This window comes from Acanthochromis polyacanthus, chromosome 10 (genome assembly GCF_021347895.1).
Source record: "Acanthochromis polyacanthus isolate Apoly-LR-REF ecotype Palm Island chromosome 10, KAUST_Apoly_ChrSc, whole genome shotgun sequence".
Classification (NCBI taxonomy): domain Eukaryota; kingdom Metazoa; phylum Chordata; class Actinopteri; family Pomacentridae; genus Acanthochromis; species Acanthochromis polyacanthus.
This window is the reverse complement of record NC_067122.1, coordinates 8,177,449-8,204,800: the sequence shown is the minus strand read 5'-3', so window position 1 is coordinate 8,204,800 and position 27,352 is coordinate 8,177,449. Positions and strand designations below refer to the sequence as shown.

The 27,352-nt window shown below is 39.2% G+C and overlaps 1 protein-coding gene across 19 annotated transcripts in view; it reads left to right on the top strand.

Annotated features, from left to right (window-relative positions):
* Positions 1-27,352, top strand: part of prom1a (prominin 1a) — a 108,370-nt gene that overhangs the window by 46,652 nt on the left and 34,366 nt on the right. For all 19 annotated transcript variants that reach the window (XM_022207941.2, XM_022207935.2, XM_022207938.2 and 16 more), the window contains one exon: positions 4,582-4,787. In XM_022207941.2, the coding sequence (XP_022063633.1) occupies positions 4,582-4,787 (206 nt within the window). The remainder of the gene's footprint in view (positions 1-4,581; positions 4,788-27,352) is intronic.

Sequence of the window (27,352 nt, the reverse complement as noted above, 5' to 3'; positions counted from 1 at the left end):
GAAATGAAATTTAAAGTTGAAGAGAGAGGACTGTAAGGCAACTCCACCTCCACGAGTAGCTTATCAGTGGCTCTGATGAAACAGTACTATTTGTTTTCTATTGTCTGCTGAGGACCTGCTGTGCTCCTGTTTGAAGAACAACACGAAACAAACCAGCACATTCCTGCAATTTGTTGCATCAAACGAAGCACGCAAACTTAAATTAGGACTGTCTTTGCACGACCAAAACTCTATTCTGCTCTTTGAATTTTCCTGATTATAACAAGCAGCGATGTTGTGTGAAAGTGTAGAAACGGCATTAGGTGTTTATACTGAAGAGATTCAAATCAATTTCACCCAAACCACAGCAAGGATAAGCCACACACTTGATCTCTTGCACGCTGATGCTGGCAGAGGTGTTTTTATTACTACACATACATCAATTTCTTTGGTGTAAAAAGAAGAAATCAGGTTTTTGGTCACACACACACACAGGTCAACAAACGATAACTATGCTTTACCTTGAATTCTGCAGAGGGAATTTTTAACAGAACAAGGCTGTTATCAGAAGCAGTAAAGTCACGTTTTTATACCAAACTTTAATTTAAAGATCAAAGCGATAGACCCATCACTGCATGATCTTAATTGATGCCAATATAGTGCAAAAATGAAATATTCATTGTGTTAATATTCATTTTCATTCACACTGGAGCTGCTACCTTCAATGTTTTATAAAATAAACCTCTACATTTCTTTCTTATATCAGTTAAATTGCTCTGACAACCTCCCATCTGTCGCCTGTAATGCAAATCCAATCAGCCGTGCCTTGAAAGAATCTGACTATCAAACGCACCAAAAGTAGATAGTATGTAATCTTAGTTTGAACTGAAGCTACAATGGATTTAAATAATCCAGCTGTGGTCAAAGGCTTGCTGATGTTTGTGAGGCTGCATGATTACAGTCTTCACTTCTGCAAGTCTGGAAATCAAAAAGATATCACTGAGAATATTGTGATTCTCTCACAGTTTCAGATACTTCAAAAACCACTTCAGTATCAAGCGTCAGAATCTCAGCCCCAATCAAGAATCAGAACAGAAAAAGGAAAAGAATAAGAAAGGCAAAGAATCAGACCAAACATGCATCCACAGCAGCTCCTATATTAGACCTCAGACAGAGTTTGGGGTAACAGCTTCTTCCTCCAGGACACTTCAGCGTGCCTTGTGGCTGCTGCTGGCATTAAGTGTGATTAACGTTACAGAAATGCCTGTCTTCACCACTCAGGCATGCCGTCACCCCATCATCCAGTTTGCTCTTATTGGAAGGTCACCTTCTTCTGTTGGGCACTTGCCAAGACAAAGCTATAGTCCAAAAATAGTCAGAGCCACGGGCCCTTGAAGAGTGGTGGTGGGAAAAAAATGAAACATTTTTGACTTTTTTTGTGAAGATTCACCCAATAACAACCGGAGCCCACAAGCAGAATGACAATGCAAGCATTTGAATTTGCACAATGTCCTCAACAATGGGGCTGACATTGGTGCCTTTAGACAACACACATACAAAAACACTCACACATGCACAATGTCTCTTGTTTTTTCTTTCAGAGGCTTCTCAAAATTTTGACTTTCCCTTTTTGTCTCTGTTTCCATTGACCCTTCAACCTTCTGTATTTTTACTCCTCAAGGTCACAAAGATTATGACGGACAAACTTTTTTCTTTCTATAACTTGGAAATTCTGTTCTTGACACAATCAGGAGCCTCACTCATGCAAACATTAAAATGCAGAATATTGTCAAAACCTAAAAAGGCACAGATATTCCTCTAATAGAAGTTCAGAAGATCATTCCTTTTACATTTTTTTTTTTTTGCCCTAGCGTCTACCTCTATGATGATAAAAAGCTAAAGCCGCAGGTCCCTGGAGCAGACAGGGTCATTGACTTATGAGGGTGATTAGGATTCGTGCGATCAGCTGAGAGAGCAGTTTGTCCATTTAGGAGTGATAGCAGCGCTGCTTTGATCCTTTCATAACAAGAATGTGTTGAACATCATTGTGACAAGTTACATATGGTGTGGGATTTACCAATCCCCTATTCAATTTCGCCAATTTCCAAAGCCTATGCTGAGTGCAGTTTAGACAGGGGCAGATTAAGTGGGAGCGCTGTGGTACATGACAAGAGGAAGTGGAAGAGCTACTGTGAACCTGTCAAACAGCAGCCATTTAACTCTCACTGTATCAGGAAGAATTTGTAAGAAATCACATCGAGTCACCTTGAAAATTTCTAATATTCAATCAAAATCAAGGACTATTGAGGCTTTATGATGGGAGAAGTGCAGATTTCACAGCTGACCGCACAGAGACAAGGCAGAATCGTAATTCCAGTAACACAATAAAGCAGTCAGAACTGCTCCACCCTCTCTGGTGTTAACTGGCTCAGTTTAATCTTACTCATCTACACCACAATTTACAATCCTATTCATTGTTTAACCCTAATGGCTCCCCTTAAACAGTCACAATCTATTCACTGCAGATACTATATATCAGCAACTTGTGCACTTTTCAGACATGCTGTCATTTCCAGATATCTGATGGCATCTGAATATTTCGGCTTCATGTCCAAATGTGGTCACTTTGTAGAAGCTGTGACGGTAATCACAGTATAACATTTCCGTAAGACTTTCGATTTCAAACCCACAAATGCTCTGAGTTGTTTGTAGAAATCTTCACTCTTAGATACCTGCAGCATCGAGCAGCAGCAGTATCTCCTAAGCAAGAGAGCTGCATACATGAAGCAACTTCAATAACCAACTAAAATTAGGGATTGTGAGGATCAGTCCTGAATTAGAGGAGAGTAACACTGTGTACTTTTCTTCACATCAGACAGGTGATCACACAGTCACAGTTTTTAAGCTGCAGTTAAATCCTCTGTTGTCGTGCGGATTAGGAGTTAGTCTTGTGTTTTTATGTTAAATATTGCGTTGTGGCGTGTGAAGAATATTAATATAAAAGTGACGTACATCTGAATGACAGAATGCTGTCAATCTAACAGACTGATAAAACCAGAAATGTCACATATGCCATGTCAGAAAAGGTGCATTTACCTTTAAATAGTAAAACATTAATTAACATCAAACAGTTAAACTCAGCAAAGATGCATTTTTCTGCTTTATCCGGTCCAGACTGTAATGATTTTCAAAAGCACAAAGGTAATTAATCACACTTGAAGCTGCTAAACAGTTCTGTAATATATTTTTCCTGCTAATGTGCACTTTTTGTTTAAAGTGTTAAAGAAAAAAGGTCATTTTAGTGGCTGGATCTTATGATATGTTGCAATCTATTATAACCAAGCAGTGCATTCAGTTAAAATTAGGTCTAACCCTCACTGATATACAGGGACAGATTGTCATCGGCTTTAAGGAGGTTAGATATTGGACTGTTATATAACACTGCATTGGCTTAGTTGGCTGTAGTAAATGACCTAGCTGCAAATTTCTCACTCTAGTAATTCTTCTATCTGGAGTTGTGGGATTTTCACCAAACCATTATTTACTAAAATCCTGCTCTGAACCAAGTGACACAAATCTTTCACTACCAGGAGATAATTTCATCTGTTTTTACGGTTTCTTGAGCTCTTGAATTGATAATAAATTGGAGCCGGATGAGCGATATACCTCACATTCGTTAACTGTTAAGCTCTACTGAAACAGGTGTAATTACTTCACCCTTGGGGCTGATTTGTCTTGTTTCAAGAAAAATCTGCTTTTTATGATTCGAGTGTGAAGGGCTTCTTAGGATGGAGTTCCTCTGCAGTGCACTAACTGCCTTGTAGTCCATTCCTATTGAAGCAGGTTTTTCATCAGAAATGCAGTCTTTCCCCTTCATTAAAGTGGAAAAAACTGCACCACAGTGCTACATGGATAGCTCTGATTCCTTCCACTATTACTCCCCACCATGCTACATGTGTTGCTATCCTCTCAGTGCATATTGTGGTTTGTTGGAAATGTATGCAAAACAAAACAACCTTCCAGAACTGCTTATTGCAAAATCCTCCACAATTTGCCACCTGCAGTTTCAGCTTACACTAGAGTGTGAGAGAACAATAATCTCAACGTACGAATTTTTGAGTCTTGGCATTCATTTTGTGTACTACTGTAGTCAGAGTCGATTATTGAATTGGCTGGTGGTATTTAAGAATTAGAAAGAAAGGGTTCTCCTGCAGTGAGTAGTGTTGCGTAATGCGCTCGTTGTTTATCCACAAATCCCTTTAGGACAAAGAAAAGAGAGAATTTCCAGCAGTGGGATTCTACCAGATATTTTTAGATGTTGCTCGTTTTATCCCTGGCCTCCTTGTGTGTGTGTGTGTCCTCCCTCCTTCTCCTGTACACCGTTATTAATCTATCCTTTCTTCTCTCCCTCACTCCTTAACTCATCTCCTCTCACAATCCCCCCCACCACCACCTTGCTGTTTCATCTTCTTTCTTCCCGCCACTGATTTCTACTCTCTCCCTTCACCTCATCTTCACATTTACCTCCGTTATGTTTCCTAAATAAACTGTCCCTCATCCCTCTACTCATTTCTCCTTTCATTCCTCCCCCACTGACCCCAGGCCATCTACTACGAGATAGGCTTCCTAGTGTGTGCGGCCGTGGGCCTGCTGTTCGCCGTTCTCGTGCCGATGGTAGGCCTCTTCTTCTGCATGTGCCGCTGCTGTGACAACTGCGGCGGCGAGATGCACCAGCGTCAGAGGAAGAACGCAGACTGCCGGCGAGGCCTACTGGGAACTCTACTCTTCTCCACCTCACTGGTTATCACGTGAGTATGACACATGCACAAACACACGCACGCATGACACATATAGTCCAAAATACGTGGAAATGAGCTTGCAAGCCAGCGGGCAGTCTGCACGCGTACGTACGACAGGATTATATGAAAGCTACACGTCTGTCTTTCACCATTTAGCCAAAAACATGCTGCACACACACTACAGACACACTCCTCCTCTGGTCAAACACACAGTCATCAGCCTTCCATCCCCCTCTTTTGCGTTTGCTATATATAGCAAAGTCCTACTGTAGATTCTTTGTGGCAGCACCCTTCACCGTCATGTTCATTCTAAACACGGGACAACACAACCTGCTGGGAATTCATACTGAAGGCTTTGCTCTCATTTATCGTCTGAAATACTAACAAGTCAAAGATAAAACCACAATATGCTTAAGAATTTGATCACACGGTATGATCTCCTTTTCAAAAATACACCTTCCTGTGCTGCGATCTTCACCTCATATTAATAAAACCTACTGCATTTTCCTTCAGGGTTTATTATGTTACTGCTCCAGCTGTCATTTCTTCATTTTATATGCACATTTTAAGCACTACGCTGATGGCTCTCTCCAGTGGGAAAGCAGTAAGTGTAGAAGTAGAATTAATTCCTAGATTACTAATGCTTCAGACTGTAGTAACTATAATTAATTGTTGTAATCTAGGACTTTAATACACACTACCTCGAGGTATTTTTAGCTAAGGCCTTAACAAACCGTCTATGAACCTACATCAGAGTTGTTTGACATTTTGTGGCTCAATTTTGCAGTGGACACTCAGAAAATACATGTTTTATGCATGTTTGGTTTAAGAGAAAAGGCAACTAAAGGGACTGATGACAGGAATGATTGTAAAGAGTTTTCTTTTGTTTTTTCTTGACTGATGTGTCCTTTACTGTAAATCATTTTAAACTTGCCGTTGCTTTATAAGTCTTGAGCGTGTAAAATCTGCTGTTTTGAACTAAACCGAGGCAAAAAAGTTATTAAACAGAAGATTTTAAGTTAAGTCAACGGCAGTTTGGTCATGCCGACAAAATATTTCAGGCAGATTCATTCATTTACATCTTCTCAGCTTGAAAAAAATCAAAGGTCACTTTGAACATGACGATCTAAGGACTTACTCATATGCAGTTGAGGAGTCAACACTCAACTATAAAAACTGCAAATGTTCAAGTGACAGTGCAGGTACCAGCCAATTAAATCAGATCTATGTTATGAAAATTGTGCCAGTCAATAAAAGACAATGGTTAAGGTGGCTCCCAGTGATTTTGTTTAAAAAATGCAATTAGCATGAAAATGTAAAAGGGATAAGGACTGAATTAGATGCTAACCTGCGATTGTGGCTCTCATTGTTTTCATTATCTTGACAGGATACAACCATGACATCATATTACAAAACAGAAAAGTCTCAGGAGAGTTTTTCCACTAAAAAAAAAACATGCATGTTGGGAAGTCTACAAATATGCTGCTGATTTCAGTGGAAATTTAATTTAATGAGCTGAGTGAACTCTCAAATCAAGTCAAAAGATTCAGGTTTGATAAACTTCAGTGCTACTTTGAAAAGGTCTGAGATAATCTGACCTACAAAATCTAAGTTCAACTAGCTTTAAATTAACAAAACACATGTATATATACCAGGTTAAACAGAAAAACTTTGTTGATTCTTTCTGGATTTTTAATTTTTTTGAGTATTAAAACAACGATGATATTGAGGGATGAGATTTTGACTAAAATCGCTCGAAATGATGGAAAATACTATAAAATTCATCCCTGAATAGTGTTACAAACCATAATTAACCGCTGGCAGCTGTAAATTTTAAATGTGACCTCCAGCTATGTTCAACCTGGACTGTTTTTGATAACAGTGATCAATCCTAACGCCTTTGGCAGTGGTTGGCTCGTCTTTACAGTGAATAAACCTTTTATTCATGAAAATTACAAGCTTTAGGATAGATGAAGGTGTTCAAGGGCACAACTTAGAAAAATAACACTGAAATTAATTAAAATTTTGACCAGCACCTACATTTTCTAGGTTGACCTTTGTGGCTATGTGTAGCGTTTCTACATATATTGAAATGTAGAAACAGATCATCTTATTGTTTTTCCTAATGAAGACATCAAGTGCAAAATGTCCTCCCAGTATTAAACCAGAATATTTGTTTTTGGGTACGCTTTGCTAATATGTGAAAGCCACCATTCTGGAAAATGAGAAGCATAAATAGTCGTGAAACAATTGATGGAATTTTAGCTCAGACTGCTTATAATGATGGAGAATGATGGAACAACTGGATTGAACAAGCTGAAAATGGTTTAGAGTAAAGCTTTAGGTTCTCTCTTTACATCTTCTATATGGCCCTACTTCATCATCTGGCTGGCCCGTACCTCGATGAAACTCGTCTCTAATGGACCACAGGAAACTCAATCTTCTCTGCGCTCTGGTTTACAGTCTCAGCAGTGGAAGAAGCGGTAGTCGCTGGGGATGTAGCAACAGCACAAAAGGTTCGGGAGAGCTGCGTTTGCCTCTTCTACTAGACTGAAGGCATCCAGGAGTGTATTTAGTTTGATGTTCTTTGACTTTCTGTCTTCACTGGAAAGAGGCCTGGTTATAAGAAATTCCCCAGCAATATCCTAGCAGCCCAGGCACAAGACTCTGAGAGCGTCTTATTAAATCTCCCCAGCTACCAGGCAGGGATGCAGCAGAGGCTCTAATGAAGCAATTACAGGCTGGAGAGGGATGAGTAGCGAGCCCAGGCCCAGACTGCTTTTTACTGCCTCTAGAAAGCTGACAGCCAGGCACAGAGGAGTGGCAGGGGTGACATTTATTTTCTGAGATGTGGTGAAATCGGATTAAGAGGAGTAAAAGAAACCCAGGTAAGGGTGAGGACACCGAACTGGCCCAGGATGAGATAGAAGACAGCCGAAGCATTACAAAAAAATGATAGTTTGGCAGCATATTTCCATGCTAAGCAGGCATCGCTGGGTGGTTTTCCAGAGGTCTCTTCTTACCTCAGCTGTGTAGGTAGGGATATGATGGGGGGGTTTTTTTTATTGCCATTGATTTTTTTGTTGATTAATTTTAAATCCCTTTTTATAGAAGATTTGGTAAAGGATTGGGTATTCCTTTATAAAAGTGTGAGTGGTGTGAAGTAGACTCGAGGTCAGGTGGGCTGCCAGGTTGATGTCTTTTTCACATCAATTTTTCATTGCTGTTTTGGACACAGATTACATTGTCAAAATTCAACTTGTCATCGTGAACTTACGGGCTTATCTACTCTGGCAGATTGTCAGGCAAGTTTGTGAATGCTGTCTCAAGACATTTAACTTTTACTGAGTATATGAATATTGAATAATACGACATACCCAGCCATACTGATATAAAATCAATAAATGCATAGTTTTATTTCAGTGACTGAGTGGGAAAAAAGTCATTACTGCCTCTAAATAATGCTCATATAAATAAGAATACTGGATAAATCAAGAAATACTCCTAGGATCTTTTTCCTTCATAGTGAGACACATTTAATTACATCTGTCAGAAATGTGTTGCAAGGACACTCCAAACACAAAAACATATTTATGCGATTTCTGCATCACCACCTGAATACATGTTAAGTTCCTATGGCAACACAATGCATACAGTGTGCTATGATGTAACTACACGGTGTCATTCAGTAGTTTTAGTAGTGCACAGCTTTGCGGATATAACATATTTCCTCCACTAAGAATCTGTATCGCTCATTAAGACTTGTCGGGAATTGCTTTTGTTAAACGGAAATGCTTCTTAAAGCTGACTGAAATCAGAACCTTTGCCTGCTCCAGACCAGGTCAGCTCCGCGGCATCGGTTACCATGGAGATCTAGCCAGGTTTAAAGAGAGCCACCTTCATCACACTGAAAATTCTGACTTTAAACTCAACATACTTCGCTAACCCACTAATTTCCCTTCACAGTACAGCCCTCAGTTTGCCAGATTTATTCCAGCTTCATATTCATTTCGTATCGATCATATTCTGGATATTGTGTTTACAGTGAGTGCAGGAAAATGTACTTATTCATATCCCCATACACATGATAAATACAAGCCTCCAGTCACATATTTTTGTTTGGGCAGGTACCTGTAATGTTTCCAACAGAAACCAGCAATTTAACCTGACATTTTCTGTCACAGTTAGTCAAACCTGAGATTAATTTGACTGTGTTTATCTGTTGACAATGAGGCCACTTCGGCTTGCAGCAGGCTTAGCAAGGAGTCCCCTTATTAGCAGCAATGGGAGACGAGAGTGACAGCAAATTTAAACGTTCGCCGCTTTCTCAGGCATCAGGCTGTCACCGTCACCATCACCGTGCAGGACAAGGGAATGATGGATTACGATATGCAGCTGTGACTGGCAAGATAGAGTCGTCACGATGGAGTTCAGTGAATCTGAGGGGGAGAAAATTTGAGGAGGGCATCTATTTTACCAGCTTGTGTTGCTGTTGAAAGTGGTCATAGTGATCTACAAACTGGGCTGTTGTGGTGAGGATATCTTGGTTGTTTACCAGTTAAAAAGTAACAGAGGCAAAGCCAGAATGACTGTATGTATGTTTGTTGCGGTGCAGTGGACAAAGCTATGAGTCACTGCTTTTAACTCCTGAACCGGAGGAAGCCTTCCAGATATGCTTGGGATTTGTGACTTCATTGAAGCAGCAGCTGCTCAAGTAGTCAGCAGTGGTCAGAAAGCAGGGCAAGATGTATACATGTAGTGGAGTCTGGGTGTCCTTTGGAGTACTCCAGTTAGCATCCGTCTATCCATTCGTCCGTCCGTCCATCCATCTGTTTATCTATCTATCTATCCATCCATTTGTCCGTCCATCCATCCATCCATCCATCCATCCCTCCACCCATCCATCCATCCATCCATCCATCTCATGGTGGCAGCAAACTAACAAGTGTATTCCAGACCTCCCTCTCCCCAGCAACATTTTCCAGCTGTTCTTAGAGGTCCCCCAGGTGTGCATAGACCAGATCAAATGTGTATTCCTTCCAGAGAGTCTTGGGTCTACCTCAGGGTGTTCTCCTACCTAGTCATGCCTGTAAATCCTCCAAGAGAAGGTACCCAAGAGGCATGCTTATTAGATGCCTGAACCGCTGCAGCTGGCTCCTTTGAATGCAAAAGAGCAACAACTCTATTCAAATCTGGTGTCTCACAGCCATGATGAGGGCTTTTCTTGGTTACTGAAATCACGATATACTTATATTTTTTTGTATGAAGACAAAAAACACATGTAAACACATTCTATGATGAGAATCGCACAAAAAACAAACTTTACGAGTACAGAAGAATTGGGAGAATTAATCTTTGTTTTTGACAGATATTCCACTGCAGACCTCACAAAAGTAAAAATGTTTTCTATTGTTTTGCGACAAAAAGGAAGAAAACAAATCAGTTTACCTGGTACAAATGTGAAAAAGAATAAATCTCTAACAAGAAACCGCTAAGAAAATTTTAGTGTTGCGTCACCCTCCACTGTGAAGGTGACAGGCTCATACCCTAGAGGAGCTGCCAAAAAGCTGTGGTTGTAAATGTGAATGAGTAATGTTCACTGGGTTAGAGTAGAGCTGTAGAGCTTTGGGGTTTGATTCACATGGATGCCAGTCAGGCTGAAAATGCATGCATTCCTGCTCTGGATACAAAACATGCTGTTTGAGTAACACAGGCAGTCTTGTTGTCAGTGTGTGATCAAATCTATCAAACACGCCGTAGATTTAAAGTTCAGCACAGAGTTCATTCTCCTCATCATTGTTTTTCTCTAAGTGTTGTGTCTTATGAACAGAGAATTCAGATTGGCTTTGTGGGCCGAAACGTGGTGAGAAAATTCAGTAGAATCAATCAGTACAACTACGTAAAGGCCAATAATTTAAGCAGAACCAGATTATAGCAATATTCTAATTAGTGCATCTGTCTCATTAACACGTCCACCAGGTTAAATCAGGTAAATGAAGACGGAAATCCAAATTAGTGTAAACTGATTACCAGGCCTGCATAAATTGCCAATTACTGTGGCATGTAAATACATTAGACAGATTTCTTTCAGAGTTCTGAATCAGGGCACATATCAGGGAAGGATGAGGGGGAGAAACTAAATAAATGTGCTAGCAGTAGTGGAAGATCACAGTGAAGTCCATTAGCATCCCACTCAGTCGACAGCCAGTTAGAGGCAAGTTTACAGTGAGATGAGCTGTTATAATGATGCATTAATAACAAATACACATGAATAGTTTTGTTATGGTTGCATTTCGTCAGAGGAACTCAGCTCATCTCTCTCTTAATGAGCCTAAATAACCCACACATCACACTTGGGTCATATTTCTCAAGTAAAAACTAAGTAAAAGCATCAGTATATGAGGATCAGACACACATCTGTCTGTTTAACTTCTGCATAAATTAAATGGGATCAGTTTCACATTTTTTCTTGAACAATCATGTGAATGTGATGCGGCACTTTTACAGCACAGCGGCTTCTCAGCACATCATTACGCCGTCGGACGTGTGTGTCCCGATGTGAGCATGTCATGTCTCAGCTCATGCATGTACTGTATATTAAGACGGCACATTACATTACGTCTGCCAACTATCACGAAGCCAGACTGTACATTATTAAAAGAACAGCAGGAGCTATTTCAGTCTCTGCTAATCAGCTCTGATTTCACATAACCCCCCGCATGGATTTACAATAATAAAGCGACAGACAGAAGATCCTTCTCTCTGTTCTGGCCAAGTGGAAGACCCCTGCCTCACGCTGTTACCCAGCATGCACTTCAGCAGTCTATTTCAGGCGCTGGGTGTCTAACACTATTAACACGAAAGGTCCCAACATTACAGGCTTAGTAATCCATGATAATCATATGGGGTCTAATTAATGATAATGCAGGCGACAGGAAACTGAGAGTCCAGCACCGTGCACTTTAAATCTCACAGATCTGAATAGGTTATTCACAGATGAGCCGTGACATAAGATACTGTTTATACCAAATAACCCCAATGCCTCTTACTCAGTTTTTATGGTGATATTTTTTTTGTAAATCTTTCCTGTCAATGCTAATAACTTAACAGTAAAAATGAGGCAAAATAGACAAAAATCAAAACAAAACTTGAAAATAATGCAAGCATTAACTAGCTATCTACTGAATTTAGATAGATAACAGACGCAGTGAGTAAAATATGTATATAACCAGGCTCAGATTGTCTGTTTGGTGGATACTACATACAACAGTAAGCATGATTGATCTGTGTACAGTCAACTCATGGTGTTTCGACAGAAATATATGTATTTGCCTGTTATTTCTAACCATTTCTTAAAAACAAATGTCTATTATGCTTGAGTTTGGGATGTCAATGAACAATCAAATGCAACAAATTTAGGATTTCAATATTTTAGGTAAAAGTTTTGATACTTTCTAAGGGGCTTATAGCACATTACATGTTCAGAATTAAACATCTAATAAAATGTTACACACCTGTCTACTAATGGAAGAAAATATCCTTTGAAGTTGTTATGATTTTGATCAGGCAAACATATTCTGCCTTGAACTACAACCAGGCCTTTAAAGGTCTTCAGGCTGTGTTCAGTGTAATGTCATTTGCTTTAATTGCATTGAAATAAATATGCACGACTTAAAACTCAAATTTTCGTCCACATTTCAGTCTAGAGACGGCTGACTGACAGATCATATCATTCATCATGTAGCGCCGCTTATTTAGAGGTCATAGAGAGGTCATGGTGCCACATTATGGTAATATAGACCCTTAAGACCAGACCAACAGTCTTAAAAAAATATATGATCAAACGAACGATAACAGTGATCACATTATAGCTAAATTTTGCCTTAAGCACCAGTTCTTGTGAAAACATCACTGCACTGGTAGCCGAGAAAGTAGCCAGAACACACAAAAAAAGTATATTCTACTGTTTTTGTGTGTCAGTTTAGCTTAATTTACACCCAGTGCATGGGATTTTTGGAGACATAAAAACTCTCATTTAATGCAAGAACTCACAGAAGTTCCACTCTTATTAATGTGATATGTGAGATATTAGCAGTGAATTCTGCTGAATTATTAATAAAGCGACCCAATTAATGTGCAGAAGCAAATGTTTATCACTGGTCCACTTTTTATTGGAGCACTGAAGGGACTGAGGGGAGCTGAGCAGTCACAGTCTTCAGACAAATAATTATACAATACCATGGAGAAATACATTGAAACATGCAAAGCACCAGGCTGACTTTTTGACTTTGGAGCGCTTCTGCCTCAAAATCTTCACAGTGCTAACAGCAGTTTTTATGATGTATAAAATTTATTGGAATCCATAAGAAGGGAAAGTGTATTAAAGTTAGAGTCTGCAATCGTATTTGTAACTTTTTGTAAGATCGATTGACTATCTCCTCATGGTCCGCTATGTCTGCATGGTAAAAAAAAAAAAATTCTGGTGTCTCTGTAAAGTCCAATCCAAGCTTTCCACAGGGTTTGCATGACGTAAATTTCACCACCTCCCCAAACTCATGAAGGCCCCCTGGCGAAAATTTATGACCACATAGCATGTACAATCTGCAAGCACATGGACTACGCATGTGCCAGGAAAACAAAAACAGCTCAAAACAAACTCTTATTACAAGGAGAGGTTGTGGGAGGAGATCCACACCTCCCAAGAGTTGTAATTCAAGTAGCTGCTTTCATACGTAGGGAGTGATAGCTTTGATTTGTAGAAGCTTTCCATTGAAGGTGCCCAAACACAGTAGCAAGTTCTAAATTCTCCAGATATCAATAGTTATGTCAGCCCACTGTGCTCGGCCCACCTCAGGAATAATCCCACTGACACAGTGCTACAGTCTAATCTGTAAGGAGCTGCAATATTATCCTGTATAAAGTACAAAGTCATAGTCAGGCATTCAGGAACATTCATGGGAGCCTGGTGGGTCTGCCCATGTTTGATAGAAGACCGACACTACTGCTTGCAGTACGAATAGAACAGTGTGCATGTCTATGGTTTGCTTTCAGTCCACATTAGTCGGCGTACAAGGATGCACAAACCATGAATTGGCCTTCAATGGGAAATGCACAAAGCGTCTTAGACGATTCACACTTCACTATTCCAGCGTCTCTTGTGCATGTTCATGTTCATGTACAGGAGGAAAAAGGAACAGACCAAGTGAGGTGGGAGCAAAGAGGACACTGGGTCAGAAAATCTTGTACATGCAAACTATCTAAACATGCTAACCACTTAAACAAACTACTTGAACACTCTTTCTCCAGAATTGCAACCTTTAAAACCAAGCAAAGTGCTTGAACTGTAGAGGAATAATTGGATCGACATAATTAAGTCAATCATTTAGTCAGTGGTAATGCAGTGTCATGCAGCACTAAGTCACACAGGAATATTTGGCCATCTGCACAACCAAAACTTTTAGAATCTGGTAGCTGATATGTCATTTATTGTGCACACGCTTTTATATACATGGAGAGGATTTGTCATTCGATGCTTTTTTGAATAACGATCATATCAGGAAATGCTCCAATAACCTTCCATCAAAATCACTGGCAGTTTTAGTTTAAGTACATTTATGTTTCTACACAAAACTTTCGCAACCTTTAGTGACATTAGTAAACTCTGAATGACTGAAAATACACATAATTGGCATTTAGTACATCACTGAACAATGTTTGTGATTGCGGAGATTGCAGTTTAGTGATCACCCACTTACTGCTGTCAAAAATACATAAATATATCGTCGCTTTCTCTCGAAAACACATACAAAAAAACAAGGCCACAATTAGTCACTCTAACACACCCGCTCACACATCTCCTACCTCCACACATCACTCAGTTAACAGCATCCCTGGGGAGCCATCCCATGCTGGGCTATTTTTAGAGGATTCATTAATAGCGTGATGAGCATTAACTTCATTCTGTCATAAAAGAAGCCACAGTGACAATGAAGATGTCACTTGCTGACTAAATGTCAGACTGCTGGGAGGTCCTTATGGGGAATTTATTTCCAGTGCCAGAGCCACAGCAGTTACAGCCAGCAAAGTGTAAAATGAAACTTATCTCTGGTGCCTTTGGGGAAAGTGGGCAGCAGCAGCAAAAGTAGCAAAATTTAACATGAATATCTGACAAAAAAGTCCAATGGAAAAATGCAAAAAAATAAAAAGTAATCACCATAATGTAGGTAATGTATGTGTGAAGAAGCTTCAATAAGATACTTAAGACATACAGTATGGAAGTGTAAATAATTTAGAATTATTTTAGTGTCAGCAGAAGAATTCCTGCTGCTGAGCTTTGAGATTTAGTCTTGAACCACTTTCAAACATGGTGCTTGTCAGGTCTGATCAGTTTTACGCTGGTTTCATTGATTTCATCTTCAGTTTCTTGCCGTTTTGCTGTTACTTATCCCGGCATACGTTTTTCATAAGTGCGGTCTTCAAGTCATGGAGGTTTTCCTCAGCAGGAACTCAGGGCAGGTGCAGGATGACTTCAACATTTGTGTTTCCTTTCGGGTGCTGCATCTGACAGCTTCGACTGCAGCTGTAAAATAGTAGTTACTGGATGTAACTTCAGTTCAGGATGCAGGAAATGGATCAATAGAGGTTTGTTAGGTCAGGTTATAAGCTGAAATTTATGTTGTTGATGTCAATATTGGAGAGGGATAGACTGCAGAAAAATGGTGCTTGTTGTCCTCTCAAAGTTACACCAATCAGTGTCGAGTCCCACAAAGCAGGTTTTTCATCGTTTCCCCAAAAGAAATTCTACAGGGGTAGGTTCTTGCAATAGGAAGGTTTGGGCTGCCTTAAAAAAGCCCAGAAGTTCCACTGAAACTTTTTTTTCTTTAAGATCATGTTTCGAGTTGAGTTTTGTCAATTTTAAGTCTTTAAATGTATTTTCATCTGCCACAGCCATACTTGTAATGAAATGATCGTCAGACTGAACTGCCATTTTCTTTAGTGGTTGGCAGTAGCAGTTGCATTAACAGTCGTCATGTAGATCAAAGACTTGTTGCTCTTTTTTGTGGCTGCTCTTCAGTCACTACATTTCCGGCTCTGGTAAATGAAGATGACATCCACATTTTCGTTTACAAAGCTCTGGTTGGCTTGAATATTTTTGAAACCTGACAAACAGCCTCTGACGAGCACCATACAGATCCATTTGAATCACTGACAAAAAGAAGAAATGCAGAAATTCAGAGGACTGGAAACAGTCTATCATTTTCACACGACACTGACAAGATATTCCAACCTCATCTTTAGTGCAGAAAATGTTTGATACTTTACTTGCTCAATATATTTTAATGAAGATGTGCATAAATGTCAGTTACTTGTGAAAATGGTGCAGAGACATGGGAACAAAGCTGACACTCATACAGACTCTAATCCAAAGAGCCATCCCTAGGCCATCGCAGATTATAATTTTCCTTGAACTTTAAAAAAAACTTCATTGTGTTTTTCAAAATATGTCGAAATGTTAACAAGACAGGTCTTAACTAGTCCCTTTTGGATATTCTTCCATTGTTTTCCACATACAGTGTTTAATTCTGTACAGTCTGTCAAGTTCCCAGAGAGAACTGAGTACAAGGGTGTTGTACTTGCATTTTCATGAATTACATGAACATCTCTTCGCTCCCTTCTCTCACATGGAATGAGCCTGAAGCCTTATTCGTATCATTTTCTATTGTAATAGATTTTTTTTATTGTATTTGCTTCATCATTCTGTGTGTTTTCCCTTGGTATAAGTTGCCTTTTCCATTAAAAATCCAAACTGAGTTCTCTATTTCCACTATGTCCACAGCACGTATAAACCTCACAATGACAGCTTTACACAAACCACTCCCAAGCTAATTAACTGGAGAGGTTATTGTCAGAATTCACAGTGCTACCCATAATTTATCATATCTCCTGGAGAGACCTCACTCTTACTAATCATTCTAATTCTCCCTCATTTCTGGTTTATAGCTGAAATCCACTTTATTTTTTACTAATTAATTTTTTTTCTCTCGTCCCGGGGTCTTTTACAGTCTGTGGATTCTTGTCGTGTTCACAATACAAATCAACACATGAAATACAAGTATTCTACATAGTGAAACTAATTGATGTTCACAGCTTGGTCTGGCTTTCTTTTGGATTTATTGGGAGACATTTGTGTTACAATAGTGATGATATGGCACATTGTTGCACAGGAGCGAAAAGATATGAGCAGGCAAAGCTGCCGGGCTCGGAGATGTGGTTTACAGCTAAGAGGTGCTCTCTATCTCAGGGATGGTTGGCCGCGAGGATTTATAACCCAGAAATAGCAGCATTACTAATGCAGATAGATCTGTCTTTCATTTCTTTATGCCACTGTGTTCTAACTGTGCGGTCAGCAGGGTGAGGAGTGGAAATCAAACCACCAGCATAAATGGAATTTAAAGTTTTGACCGTAGCTGGTAGGGTTTTCTCCTCTACCAGTCACTTTGACCAGTGATCAACCATTGTGTAACAGCCATGTGAATAAAACAAAACATTTTCCTGACTCAGTAGTCTGTCTCACACAGCTACTCTTACTATTTTAGTAATAGTTCTGTTCACTCCTCTGGAGTTGGATCTTTCGGAATTAGCTTCCATTATTGGGAAGAACCTTGTGATCTATTATAATATTGAGAGTCTTATAGTTTATGGAGGTCGTACAAACATCAACAACTATCAGATGTTATAACAGTGCTAAAATTAGTGCAGTTCTTCCACAATGCTGACATAAGCTAATTCAGTCAAACACGGATTTTAACGATAGATTAGTCTCACATAGTTGGTCATAACTCCACAGCAAAGTGTCAGTTCTCGATCATGGTCTGGCTGCACCCATTAGCATTTTACTATGGCTTGTTTGCATTTCTTTAAACCAATCACAATTGTCTGAGTGGCGGAGCTAAGCCCAGGATACAGCAACAGTGCCCCTTTGGTGGATCGTGTTTGGAAAATAAAAGTCTGTCCATAACCAGTTGGCAAACGTGTAAGTTTGACCCACTTATCTAACGAAAGTTGCAAATGTCTTCTTTACAAATCTTAATAACCAGACCTGTTTTGTCATCATAGCTTGGCATTTTCAGCATGTAAGTTGCTGCTGCTTCGAGGTTGTTGGCATTTCCTGAAGCAAAAAGGAACACAAAGACAGCAAAAGGGCAGAATGACGTGTAAAATGCAGCCAATGGCAACTTTGTATCCACAGTCTACATTTTGTGAGTCAGACTAAATAATGATGTAAATTTGGTAGGGCTGCTGCTAATGACCATTTTTCTGTTCTAGTTTCCTAAAATGATTTTTAAATAGAGAAGAGTGCATGAACGCGTACACACTGACACCATCAATCAAAATGAAACAAGCTCAGATTCGAACCTGCATACTTCTTAAATCATCTAATGGGAAATCTAACCCAGTAACAGTAAGCAAACTCTGTGGCTTTATGGTTAAACCTTTTCTGGCAGGTTTGACAGGTATGGTATCGAAACTGGACCAGTGACTAGAGCGCAAAATGATTGACGTCATGACGTAGCAAATACAACGTAATATGGAAAACAAACCTTTTGATACAATAAATTCAAGCATTTTAGAAAAAAAAAATACTCAGTTTAAAATATTTATGATGCATTTTTAGGCACATCGATTACGCTAACCGATCGTGGCAGCTCAAAGGTGTTGCAAATTGTTGATGTGGTATAATTACAAAGAATCTGAACAACAACAAGGGTTCTAAGAAAACATAGACTAATCTAAGTCTTAGTAAAATCAATAATATGACAAACTGGAAAAACCGCAGAACCCTTGTAGCTGCTCAGATTCTTTAATATTAGATTCACATGTCAGCAAGGCTTCTACTGAGAGCGCCAACAACAAACATACATGAATCAAAATCTTAGAAAAATCAATAATATGAGAAATTGAAGAAAACAGCAGCACACACCATAGTCATGAGTGTGATCAGCAGAATGTACCTGCATCAGTCCCATTTAATGACATGAAGGGGCCGATGCACAGAAAAAGCACAGTTGCTTAATCTAATAGTTTATGAATCTTTTCTGCAAATCATACATCATCACACTGGTGATTTAAGACTTTAAACTTGTGTCTGCATGTCCTTACTGTAATCAGCAACAGCTACCAGGAGCTACAGAAGAAACAAATGAGCAGACTGCATAAGATCAATGGCACAGGATGCAATCACATCTGCAGTTAATTACCAACACTTACAGCTGATTGTGGCCAAACTGTAATGGAAAAATGCACGCCGGCTTGCACACTGTAGAGCGACTACCCCATAAAACTGCGTGTTACTGGGTTTGATTACATTGCTGCTTCCTGCAAACCACACTGCAGTCCATCTGGAGGAGGACTCACTGTGAGTTTCTGTGACAAGACTTTAAATTGCGTTTATCTATACCTAAATGAACTGAACTACACCTAGGTGTATACATATAATTGTGTGTTTACGTGTAAATTCCCATAAAAATTCCATGTGACAAACGATCTGCATGCTGTAGCATTACGCTGATCAAAATCTCACAGGACCACGTTGACTTTTAAATGATTCTAAACAGGTTCTGTGGACTCAGTGGACACTAAATCCTGTACTGTGGCAGTGTTTGCTCCATGATAGATAAAATTAATAGCAACGGACCACCCTATCAAATGTATCAGTGTGATTCAGATGTGCTCTGACTTTGCAGAATTTCAAGGTTCCTTAAAAAAACTGGAAAAGATTGAAACTTTTAGTTCGTCTTCACAATGATTGAATGCAAATCATAGTTGATTAAAGTATGACTTTGTTTGGTCAAGGCTTAACAGAGTGCAAAAAATGTGATATGACATTAGTGTTTGCAGGGTAGATAACCTTCTCTTTGAATGCCATCGTCATTCAGACAGCTGATGTTTGTTTTTAAAATCAGACCACAAATGTCTGCTTGAAAAGTTAATGATTTTTTTTAACCTTTGTCTATGCAGAGATGGTTTAGTGAATAAAATAAATGTCTTACAGCTTTGAAATAGAAAAACTTGAGTCTGCATTGCCCGTTCACAAATCACAGAAGGTTTGGTTCCGTTGGATTTAATTTACTTCTAGAATCTAAGTTGCACAAATAATGTACAGACAGCGTCCTTGCTGAGGTGTCCAGTAGCTAGTTTTACCAACGCCATTTAAAATTTTAAAAATGCAAGTATTCATTCATTTGATGTCACTGTGACCCTATCTTTTAGATACTCAGCTACTGTAATGTGTGGAGCTGTCAAGAAATATAAGTTCAAGCTGTTGCTAATGACAGAAAACTTTTTGATAAATAAATGGTTATATTGTTTGAAAGTTAAATTGCAAAATTGTATGTCTTTTAGAGGGTGTTTTTTGTCACTTGGCTCTGCTTTAATTTTCAGAATACTACTGTATTTTGCTGACCTTCTCTGCAGTTTGCACAACCCCATGTCCTAGAGGCTGCTTGGCTCAGAGTTTAGTATTCATATCATTCCTGGACTGTTTACCGTGGAATTAATGGTCTGTTGTCTCCCATCAAACTAGTGCAGCCAGTCCTTGGACGGAACAGACAGCTACTTACACAGTGTCCTTATGAGGAGGGCAAAAACAGAGCAAAATAACACTGTCTGTACTGGGCTGTCATACCCAGAGCAAAAGCCCCGGAGTCACAAAGCTTAAGCATTCATTGTCTGATTAAATTCTTTATCGGACACACTCCTGCGCTGGGTAGCCAGGTTCACACCGTGACCTGGCAGCCTCTGAGGAGAGAAAAAAAACAACGGATAAAATGGATATAACAATGGCTGCTTGAGGGGAAAAGGTCAGTTTAATGGAATGAAAACATGCGACCCAGAGGCTTAACTGAATAATATGGCTGCTAAATTAAATACAACAGGGTATAATTTGAAAATAGCTGTTGCGACTGCATGTTAAATAAGAAGTGGCTTAAACAATAGTGAATAGGATAAAGTGCTGGCTACTAACTGCCACTGTGATCTCTTCACATTATAATATACACGTGACTTCCACTGGTAATGTCAGCAGCTACTGAGAAATAACATTTTTTCCAAGTGTGTAGCGCTGTTGTCAAGGGGAAATAAAGTACAGTATGTGTCAGGATGTATTGTTTTGACACTATACATTTTAGTCAGCAGGTTTATTGTCCGACATACATACAAAACAAACTGCTATGCTGTAATCTTTCTGTTCTCGTGAGCTTTTGAATACAGGTCATTCAGGTCAGACTGGCACTAAAACCCACATTTTTTTCAGATTTGTATTAAATGGATTTGTCTATAAAAAGTCAGAGAATCCCATTCTGTTTAAGGCCTTCATTAATAGTTTGTTGTTTAATATAGTGCTTAGACTATTCTCTTGTGTTTTCTGCACTGTAGGTAGCACTGCTTCATGCATCATTTTGTTGACAATTATAAAGTTTTTAAAAAGTAAATAATTCTATTTGTTTTAACGTTGACACAGTGACCACAGTTATCATATTCTTATTGAGAAATAGAATAATAGAGGGCCAGTTCCAGCAGTGTGAAGCAGGGAGGGGCTGAAAGGCGACTGTCCCAGCCTCGCAACTACAATCACTGAATGCGGACCATTGTTGGAGTTTGTAAAAGCTATGGAGCCACCAGACCATGTAACACTCCCTACCCAGCCCCCAGTACTGGCCTAGATTCTGGGGCACTGCACTAGTTTGATGCTCTTCTTCATCTGCTGTTGTGGGGTTTCCACCCTGAGGGAGAGTTTCATGTGTCATTTGGCTTTTGCTCCAACAGGAATTAGAGCCTTTTTCAAAGTTGTTAGAGGTAAATCTTCCTCCCGCTGTGATAGAATTGTCCCCTGTGGTCAAAAAGAGGCACACTATCAAAGGGCAGCCTTCCAGTCTCTAGCCACAATTGGAACTAGTAGGTCAGTTTGGCAGTTGCTGATAGCAGAGAAATGTGATGATCCAGCACAGCTTCTCAAAGTGCACCGCTGAACTGATAAAGGGCATTTCCAAAGGCCAAGTGCCATTTTAAAGTGCAGCTAATATCTGAGAATTACCATTAAATATTTTGGAAACAAGAATGATGAATGAAACTGAAAAAAGATTTCTATACAAGTTTGGACCACCACCTGTCCTGCAGCTGCAGATCCCACAGTGAAGTCACCTATAGTCATAGCTCTACATTTGAGACTTTCCATATAATTGCCCAGCAAATTTGAAGGGAACTTTTGAAATGTCACAAAAACTAACAACAAGATGAGAATTAGGCTCGGCTCCATTAACTGCTTTGGAGTAGATAAACACCAGGCTGTAATTTGTTGTCATAAGGAAAGATTACATGGATGTAATAATGGCAGAAGACGGCTTAATAATCTTGCAGAAGAAGAAGAAACAAACATTAAATCTATGAGACAAAAATGGAGAGATGTTCAGGAACTGCTCTCAAATGGGAAGTTGTAATTATTCTTTCATGTCAGCTGGTATTAATCAGATTTTATGCTATCCTAAAGCGAAGACCACAGAAGATGAAGAAGCAGCCGGTTAGTCGTATAAGATAAATGTTCAGAACTTGTTTTTAAAAGTCTCCTACTATGCTCATAAACTGTTTTTCAAAAAAGTCTAAATCAATTTCAAGTTTTCACTTTTTCTAATACAATACTTTAAAGATGTGCATGAAAATACACGAAAGAAAACATGTCTAGTGACATTTGGAAAGGAAAGAAACTCCACATTTTGCCAGTACGCAAATAGTACGACTAAAATGCCTCTACCTTAAATCTTGTCTTTGCTGCAGTCAAGCAAAAATCCTGGCTTTTTTGTTCAAGTTGTACGGTAAAGCTTATAAAGAACCTCTTCAGCCCAAACAGATGGAGATATTTACCAATCACATTTGATATATATAAGACAAATTTAAGGTAAAATGAAGGGGACACCAGGGGGGTTTGAATTTCCTTTGACCAATCCTGACATGTTTCTGTTGCCTGCATTCAGATGCTGAAACCTCCATTGAGAAAATGGGCTTCTTCAGAGAAATTCCCCCCACAGCAGTGCTCATTTATTTTCTGTTATTCACTGGCATGCCTTGCTTGTCATTTCAAGTTTGCTTTTAGTTTGATCATTTTGCACTGAAACACCAAAATATATGTGTTTTTCTCTTTTCTGTCACTTTTATCTCATTTATTTGCATCATTTCTCAAATAAAAAGTCTAACCACGAACTTAAAAAAAGAAAGCAAACTGAAACTACAGCAAACGTTACCATTCTGATGAAGTAAGGTGGACAGTTGTGTACTACACAGCTCGTTGCAAAGCATTTCCTCAAAGAGTCTTTGTTCAGCCACAGATTCCAGTGACCTTGCTGGACACCAGCAGGGAGAGGGAGTCAATGAGAGACAAAGAGAAAGAGAGGGAGGTGGGTAGAGAGGCTGAGAAAAGAGAGAGGGAACTGAGGGCAAAAGAGGAGACAGAGGTAGAGAAAAAAAGAAGAGGGAGGGTGCTGCAGGAAAATAAGAATGAAGCATGAGCTTAAGAGATAGAGCAGTGAGAGAGGGAAACAATAAATAAAGGTCTGAGCAAGGGAGATATATAGAGAAATACAGGTGTAGTGAAAGAGACTGATGAAAACAGACCAGACAGAGCAGAAAGACGAATGAGAGAGAGCTAGAGAGGCAGAGGAGAGTAAAATATGGGCTCTGGAATAAAAGACAGACAACCAGAGGAGGGGAAAGTGTGTGTGAATTTGTGTATGTAAAAAAACAAAAGCGACAGCATATTTATGAAACTGTGCACTTGTGAGTGAGACGGAGACAGGGCAGGCAAAGTGTCTGACAAAAGGCTTTTGTTGTGAAAGTGGCCATTTTGAATCTTCCCCTGGATACGGATGGATCCACTTCACTGTGCCCCAGCCTAGTTGTTTGGCCTAGTTTCTCATTAAGTATCCACTTATACGGATTGCAGTGTTTACTCCGTTAGCCCACTCACTATTTATGGCAAACATCATCACAATTCAGACATGTCACAGCTTGATGCCACACAGATCAAAGAGTATCTCTTCTACCATCGCAGTGATTTAGCATATTTTTGCCTACTGTCTGTAAACTGTATAGAAATAAGATACATGACAAGCATCTTCCACCACCACAACAGTTCGAAAGATTGTTATTTAATTTTAGTTAGATGTAGAATACAAACTGACTGATTATTCTCCCTTCATTGTCAAATAATTTTTCAATTATTTTACAAAGTGAGGGTAAATTGCTTGTTTTGTCAGAGCGACAGTTCCCATCCCAATAGGACTAAATTTACCATAAAAAAAACTAAAAGCAACAATTTTTTTTGCAAATATTTACTTTTTTTCTTGACTGATTCAGCAAACCTAAAAACTGTTTCAAAATAATTCTTTCTACTCACAAATGCCAAACAGAAATGGTGACTTATTGTTGTCCTGAGATTGATTAACTTTGATCGATGACTAGGTTGCACATCGAGAAGGGGTTCCAAAATTGGAATCGCAATTTGACAGGCTGTAGTTTCAAATGAACAGTGTACTACAAACATCTACTAGGACAAACATTCAGTGGTCCCTGTGTCAAACTAATGTAAATCAATAGCCAATTTTCTAATTTTATAGGTATATCCAAAAGTTTGGGCATAATTTTCCTGATTTGTGAAGTGAACATAAGTAAATACATACCTGGCAGCAAACATTAAAACTAAGACTTTAAAATGTCACTGAAATTTCACTGAAGTACATTTAAAGTACTTGTGGCATCTGTAAAAGTTTAAGAAAAATTCTCCACACTCATTAGGCCTTAATTAAGTCAGTACAAATTGTCAGCTAACGGCAGTTCAGAGCTAGATAAATTCTCAAACTCTTCACTAAACAACTGTGGGCTCCTCTAAGCAACCTACTGAAGATCTGAAAATGAAGGTAATTGATGCCTAAAAGCAGGGAAGATATCTAAGTGTGTCCAACTTGCGGTACCCACGGCCCAAAATATCATTAAGGGGATCTGTGGAAGTTAAGACAAGCGCTTGAAGACCAAGAAAACCTTTAGATAAAACTGAACATCTTCAGGGCAGAGTGGCAAAGCAAAACCATATGTGACTGCAGAGAACCTAAAAGAAGCTTTAGTTCACATCACTTTACCTGCTACCTCACAAGTGTACAGAGCAACATCTGGAAGAGCCAGAGTCGTTTTGGAGGCAACTATGCTGTGGTCATATGAAGCTAAAATTTAACACTGGGCCACAATCGCCAAAGATCTGTTAGAAGAAAAAAAACAGCATTTGGTGAAAGGAATACCTTGCCAACTTCTAAATATGAGGATGGAAATATATGCTTTGGGGTAGTGTGGCTGCCAGTGGCACAGCGAGCGTTGCACAAATAGAAGGAAATCCTGGAAGCAAATTTCATGCAGTAAGTCAAGAAAGTGAAGCTAGAGAGAGGCTGGCTTCTATGACAGGACAATGATCCAAAGCAGGCCTTAAAAACCACATTTACTACTTCAAGAAGCCTGAGTTGAAGCTTTTGGAACGGCCCTCAGTCCCTTGACATGAACATCCCTGACAGCCTGTGGGGAGATCTTAAAAATGCTCTGCCGTGACAGTTCCTAAATCAGACAAAACGACTCTTAGCTGGCTGTAGAAAGCGTTTACAAACTGTGATATCTGCCAGAAGAGGGTTTCCAAGTACTGACTCAGGAGGGTGTCCAAACTTCTGTGTATGTTTTTTTAAGTTCTTTAAATAAAAATGTATTTATGTCTCAAGAAATGCATTTTAATGCATTTTCCTGCCAAGAAAATGACACTTATGTGTAATTAAAAATTTCTTGACTGTGGACTTTGGACAATTGCTCAGACAAAATATGCACTTTACAGACAAATTGTTGGAATTTTGGAAGATGTTTTGTGCTTTTTTGGCATTTTAGACTAAAACAATTCTAACTAAGAGTTTAGTTAAGTCTACTCTGTTCTAATCTGTCAGATTTTACTGTATACCACGATTTTTGAAAAGACAAAGCATCCAATTTTCTGTTTTCGATGTAAAAACACACACCAAAATCCCTAATGAGCCCTAATACTACATTAGACAGCGTAGCCCAGCATAGATTTGATTATATCCGCAAAGGAAGAGAGACTACGGCACTGGCTGTGATCACAGCACTGAAAAGACAAACTGCACACACCATCATCTTCATGCAAGTGCAATAAGCCAATGGATGAGGCATAGCCTGCCTTTGCATGCACTGCAGCCTGCACATACAAGCTGTTGTCATTCCTACACAGAAGCACAAGCCCACACACAAAGACTTCTGCTTTTTATACAGTGAGTCACAACTCTCTGATTCATCTCCATTGATCTAAACCTTCCCAGTGGCTTCTGACTCAGTCCTTTTGTCGTACCTTTCTGCAAGTCATCTTACATCATTCATAAAACTATTTATTCCACTGATGCATTTCCATGAAGGAGATTTGTTACATTATACAACTCTGCCTTAAGACACTTTGATTCAGAATTCATTGTACAGAAGTGTTTTCTGACCATGCTTTCTGAAGATAATCGCCCCTAGAACTACAACCACACTCACTGCACACATCAGTAGCAATAAAAATATACATGAACACTCTCAGATGTGGTGCTACGGTAGCTGTGAGGTGATGAGCTGAAAATTCAGTTGGGATGAGAATGAGCCATGGAAATAGCTTAATATTATGGGCTGTCTTTCCCCTTGATGTTGCTGAAGCTAATTAAGCCTTGTAGTGAGCTACTCAGGTCTGTTTGAAGTAGCCTATGCAAGAAACTCACTTTAATGGTCTGCTTTATGCAATTCTGTGTTTTCGCATTTAATTTGAATATGTTGACAACCCAGGGACCTTAGATTACACAGATAGGGCTTCAGAGCTTAATGAAGATACACCTGTATTTCCGGCTACAAGTTCATTTTCAAAATGCTTGGGAGAAAGAATTCTTTCCTGAGAATCATCTCTTTTTATCTTAAAAATGCAGAAAACACAGCCGACAACTGACTACTTGCAGAAAAAAATACATACTTTTGAAAAAATGTTGACATTAATAATTTAGCCACTTAATGTAAACCGTTTAAGGGCATATTTATATTTAATGCACAGAGTGTTTTCTAACTTTCTGTATGATATTTAAAACAATCATTCAGTAGATGTTGGGTTTCATGGGTTGGACAACACCTGTGTTGGCACCTGGCCTTCATTTTGATCTCAACTATACACCTGTAAAGATGACTGTATTTTTGCACAGTTGTGATGCCATCAGGTCTGCAATATCCATCACCAACCGACAGACAAAAATAACAATATCTTCCCAATAACTCAAAACTGCCATCCTCACAGTTCCTGCTCAGAACAGGATGTCTCCAGGACTGCAGTTTGTTGTGATCACACACACACACACACACAAACACACACAACTTACAAATTGAAAACAACACCAGCTGTGCTATCACGGCCGCTAATAAATACAAATTACAAAAAAGTTTTGTGCCGACTTTCAAGGAACTGAAAC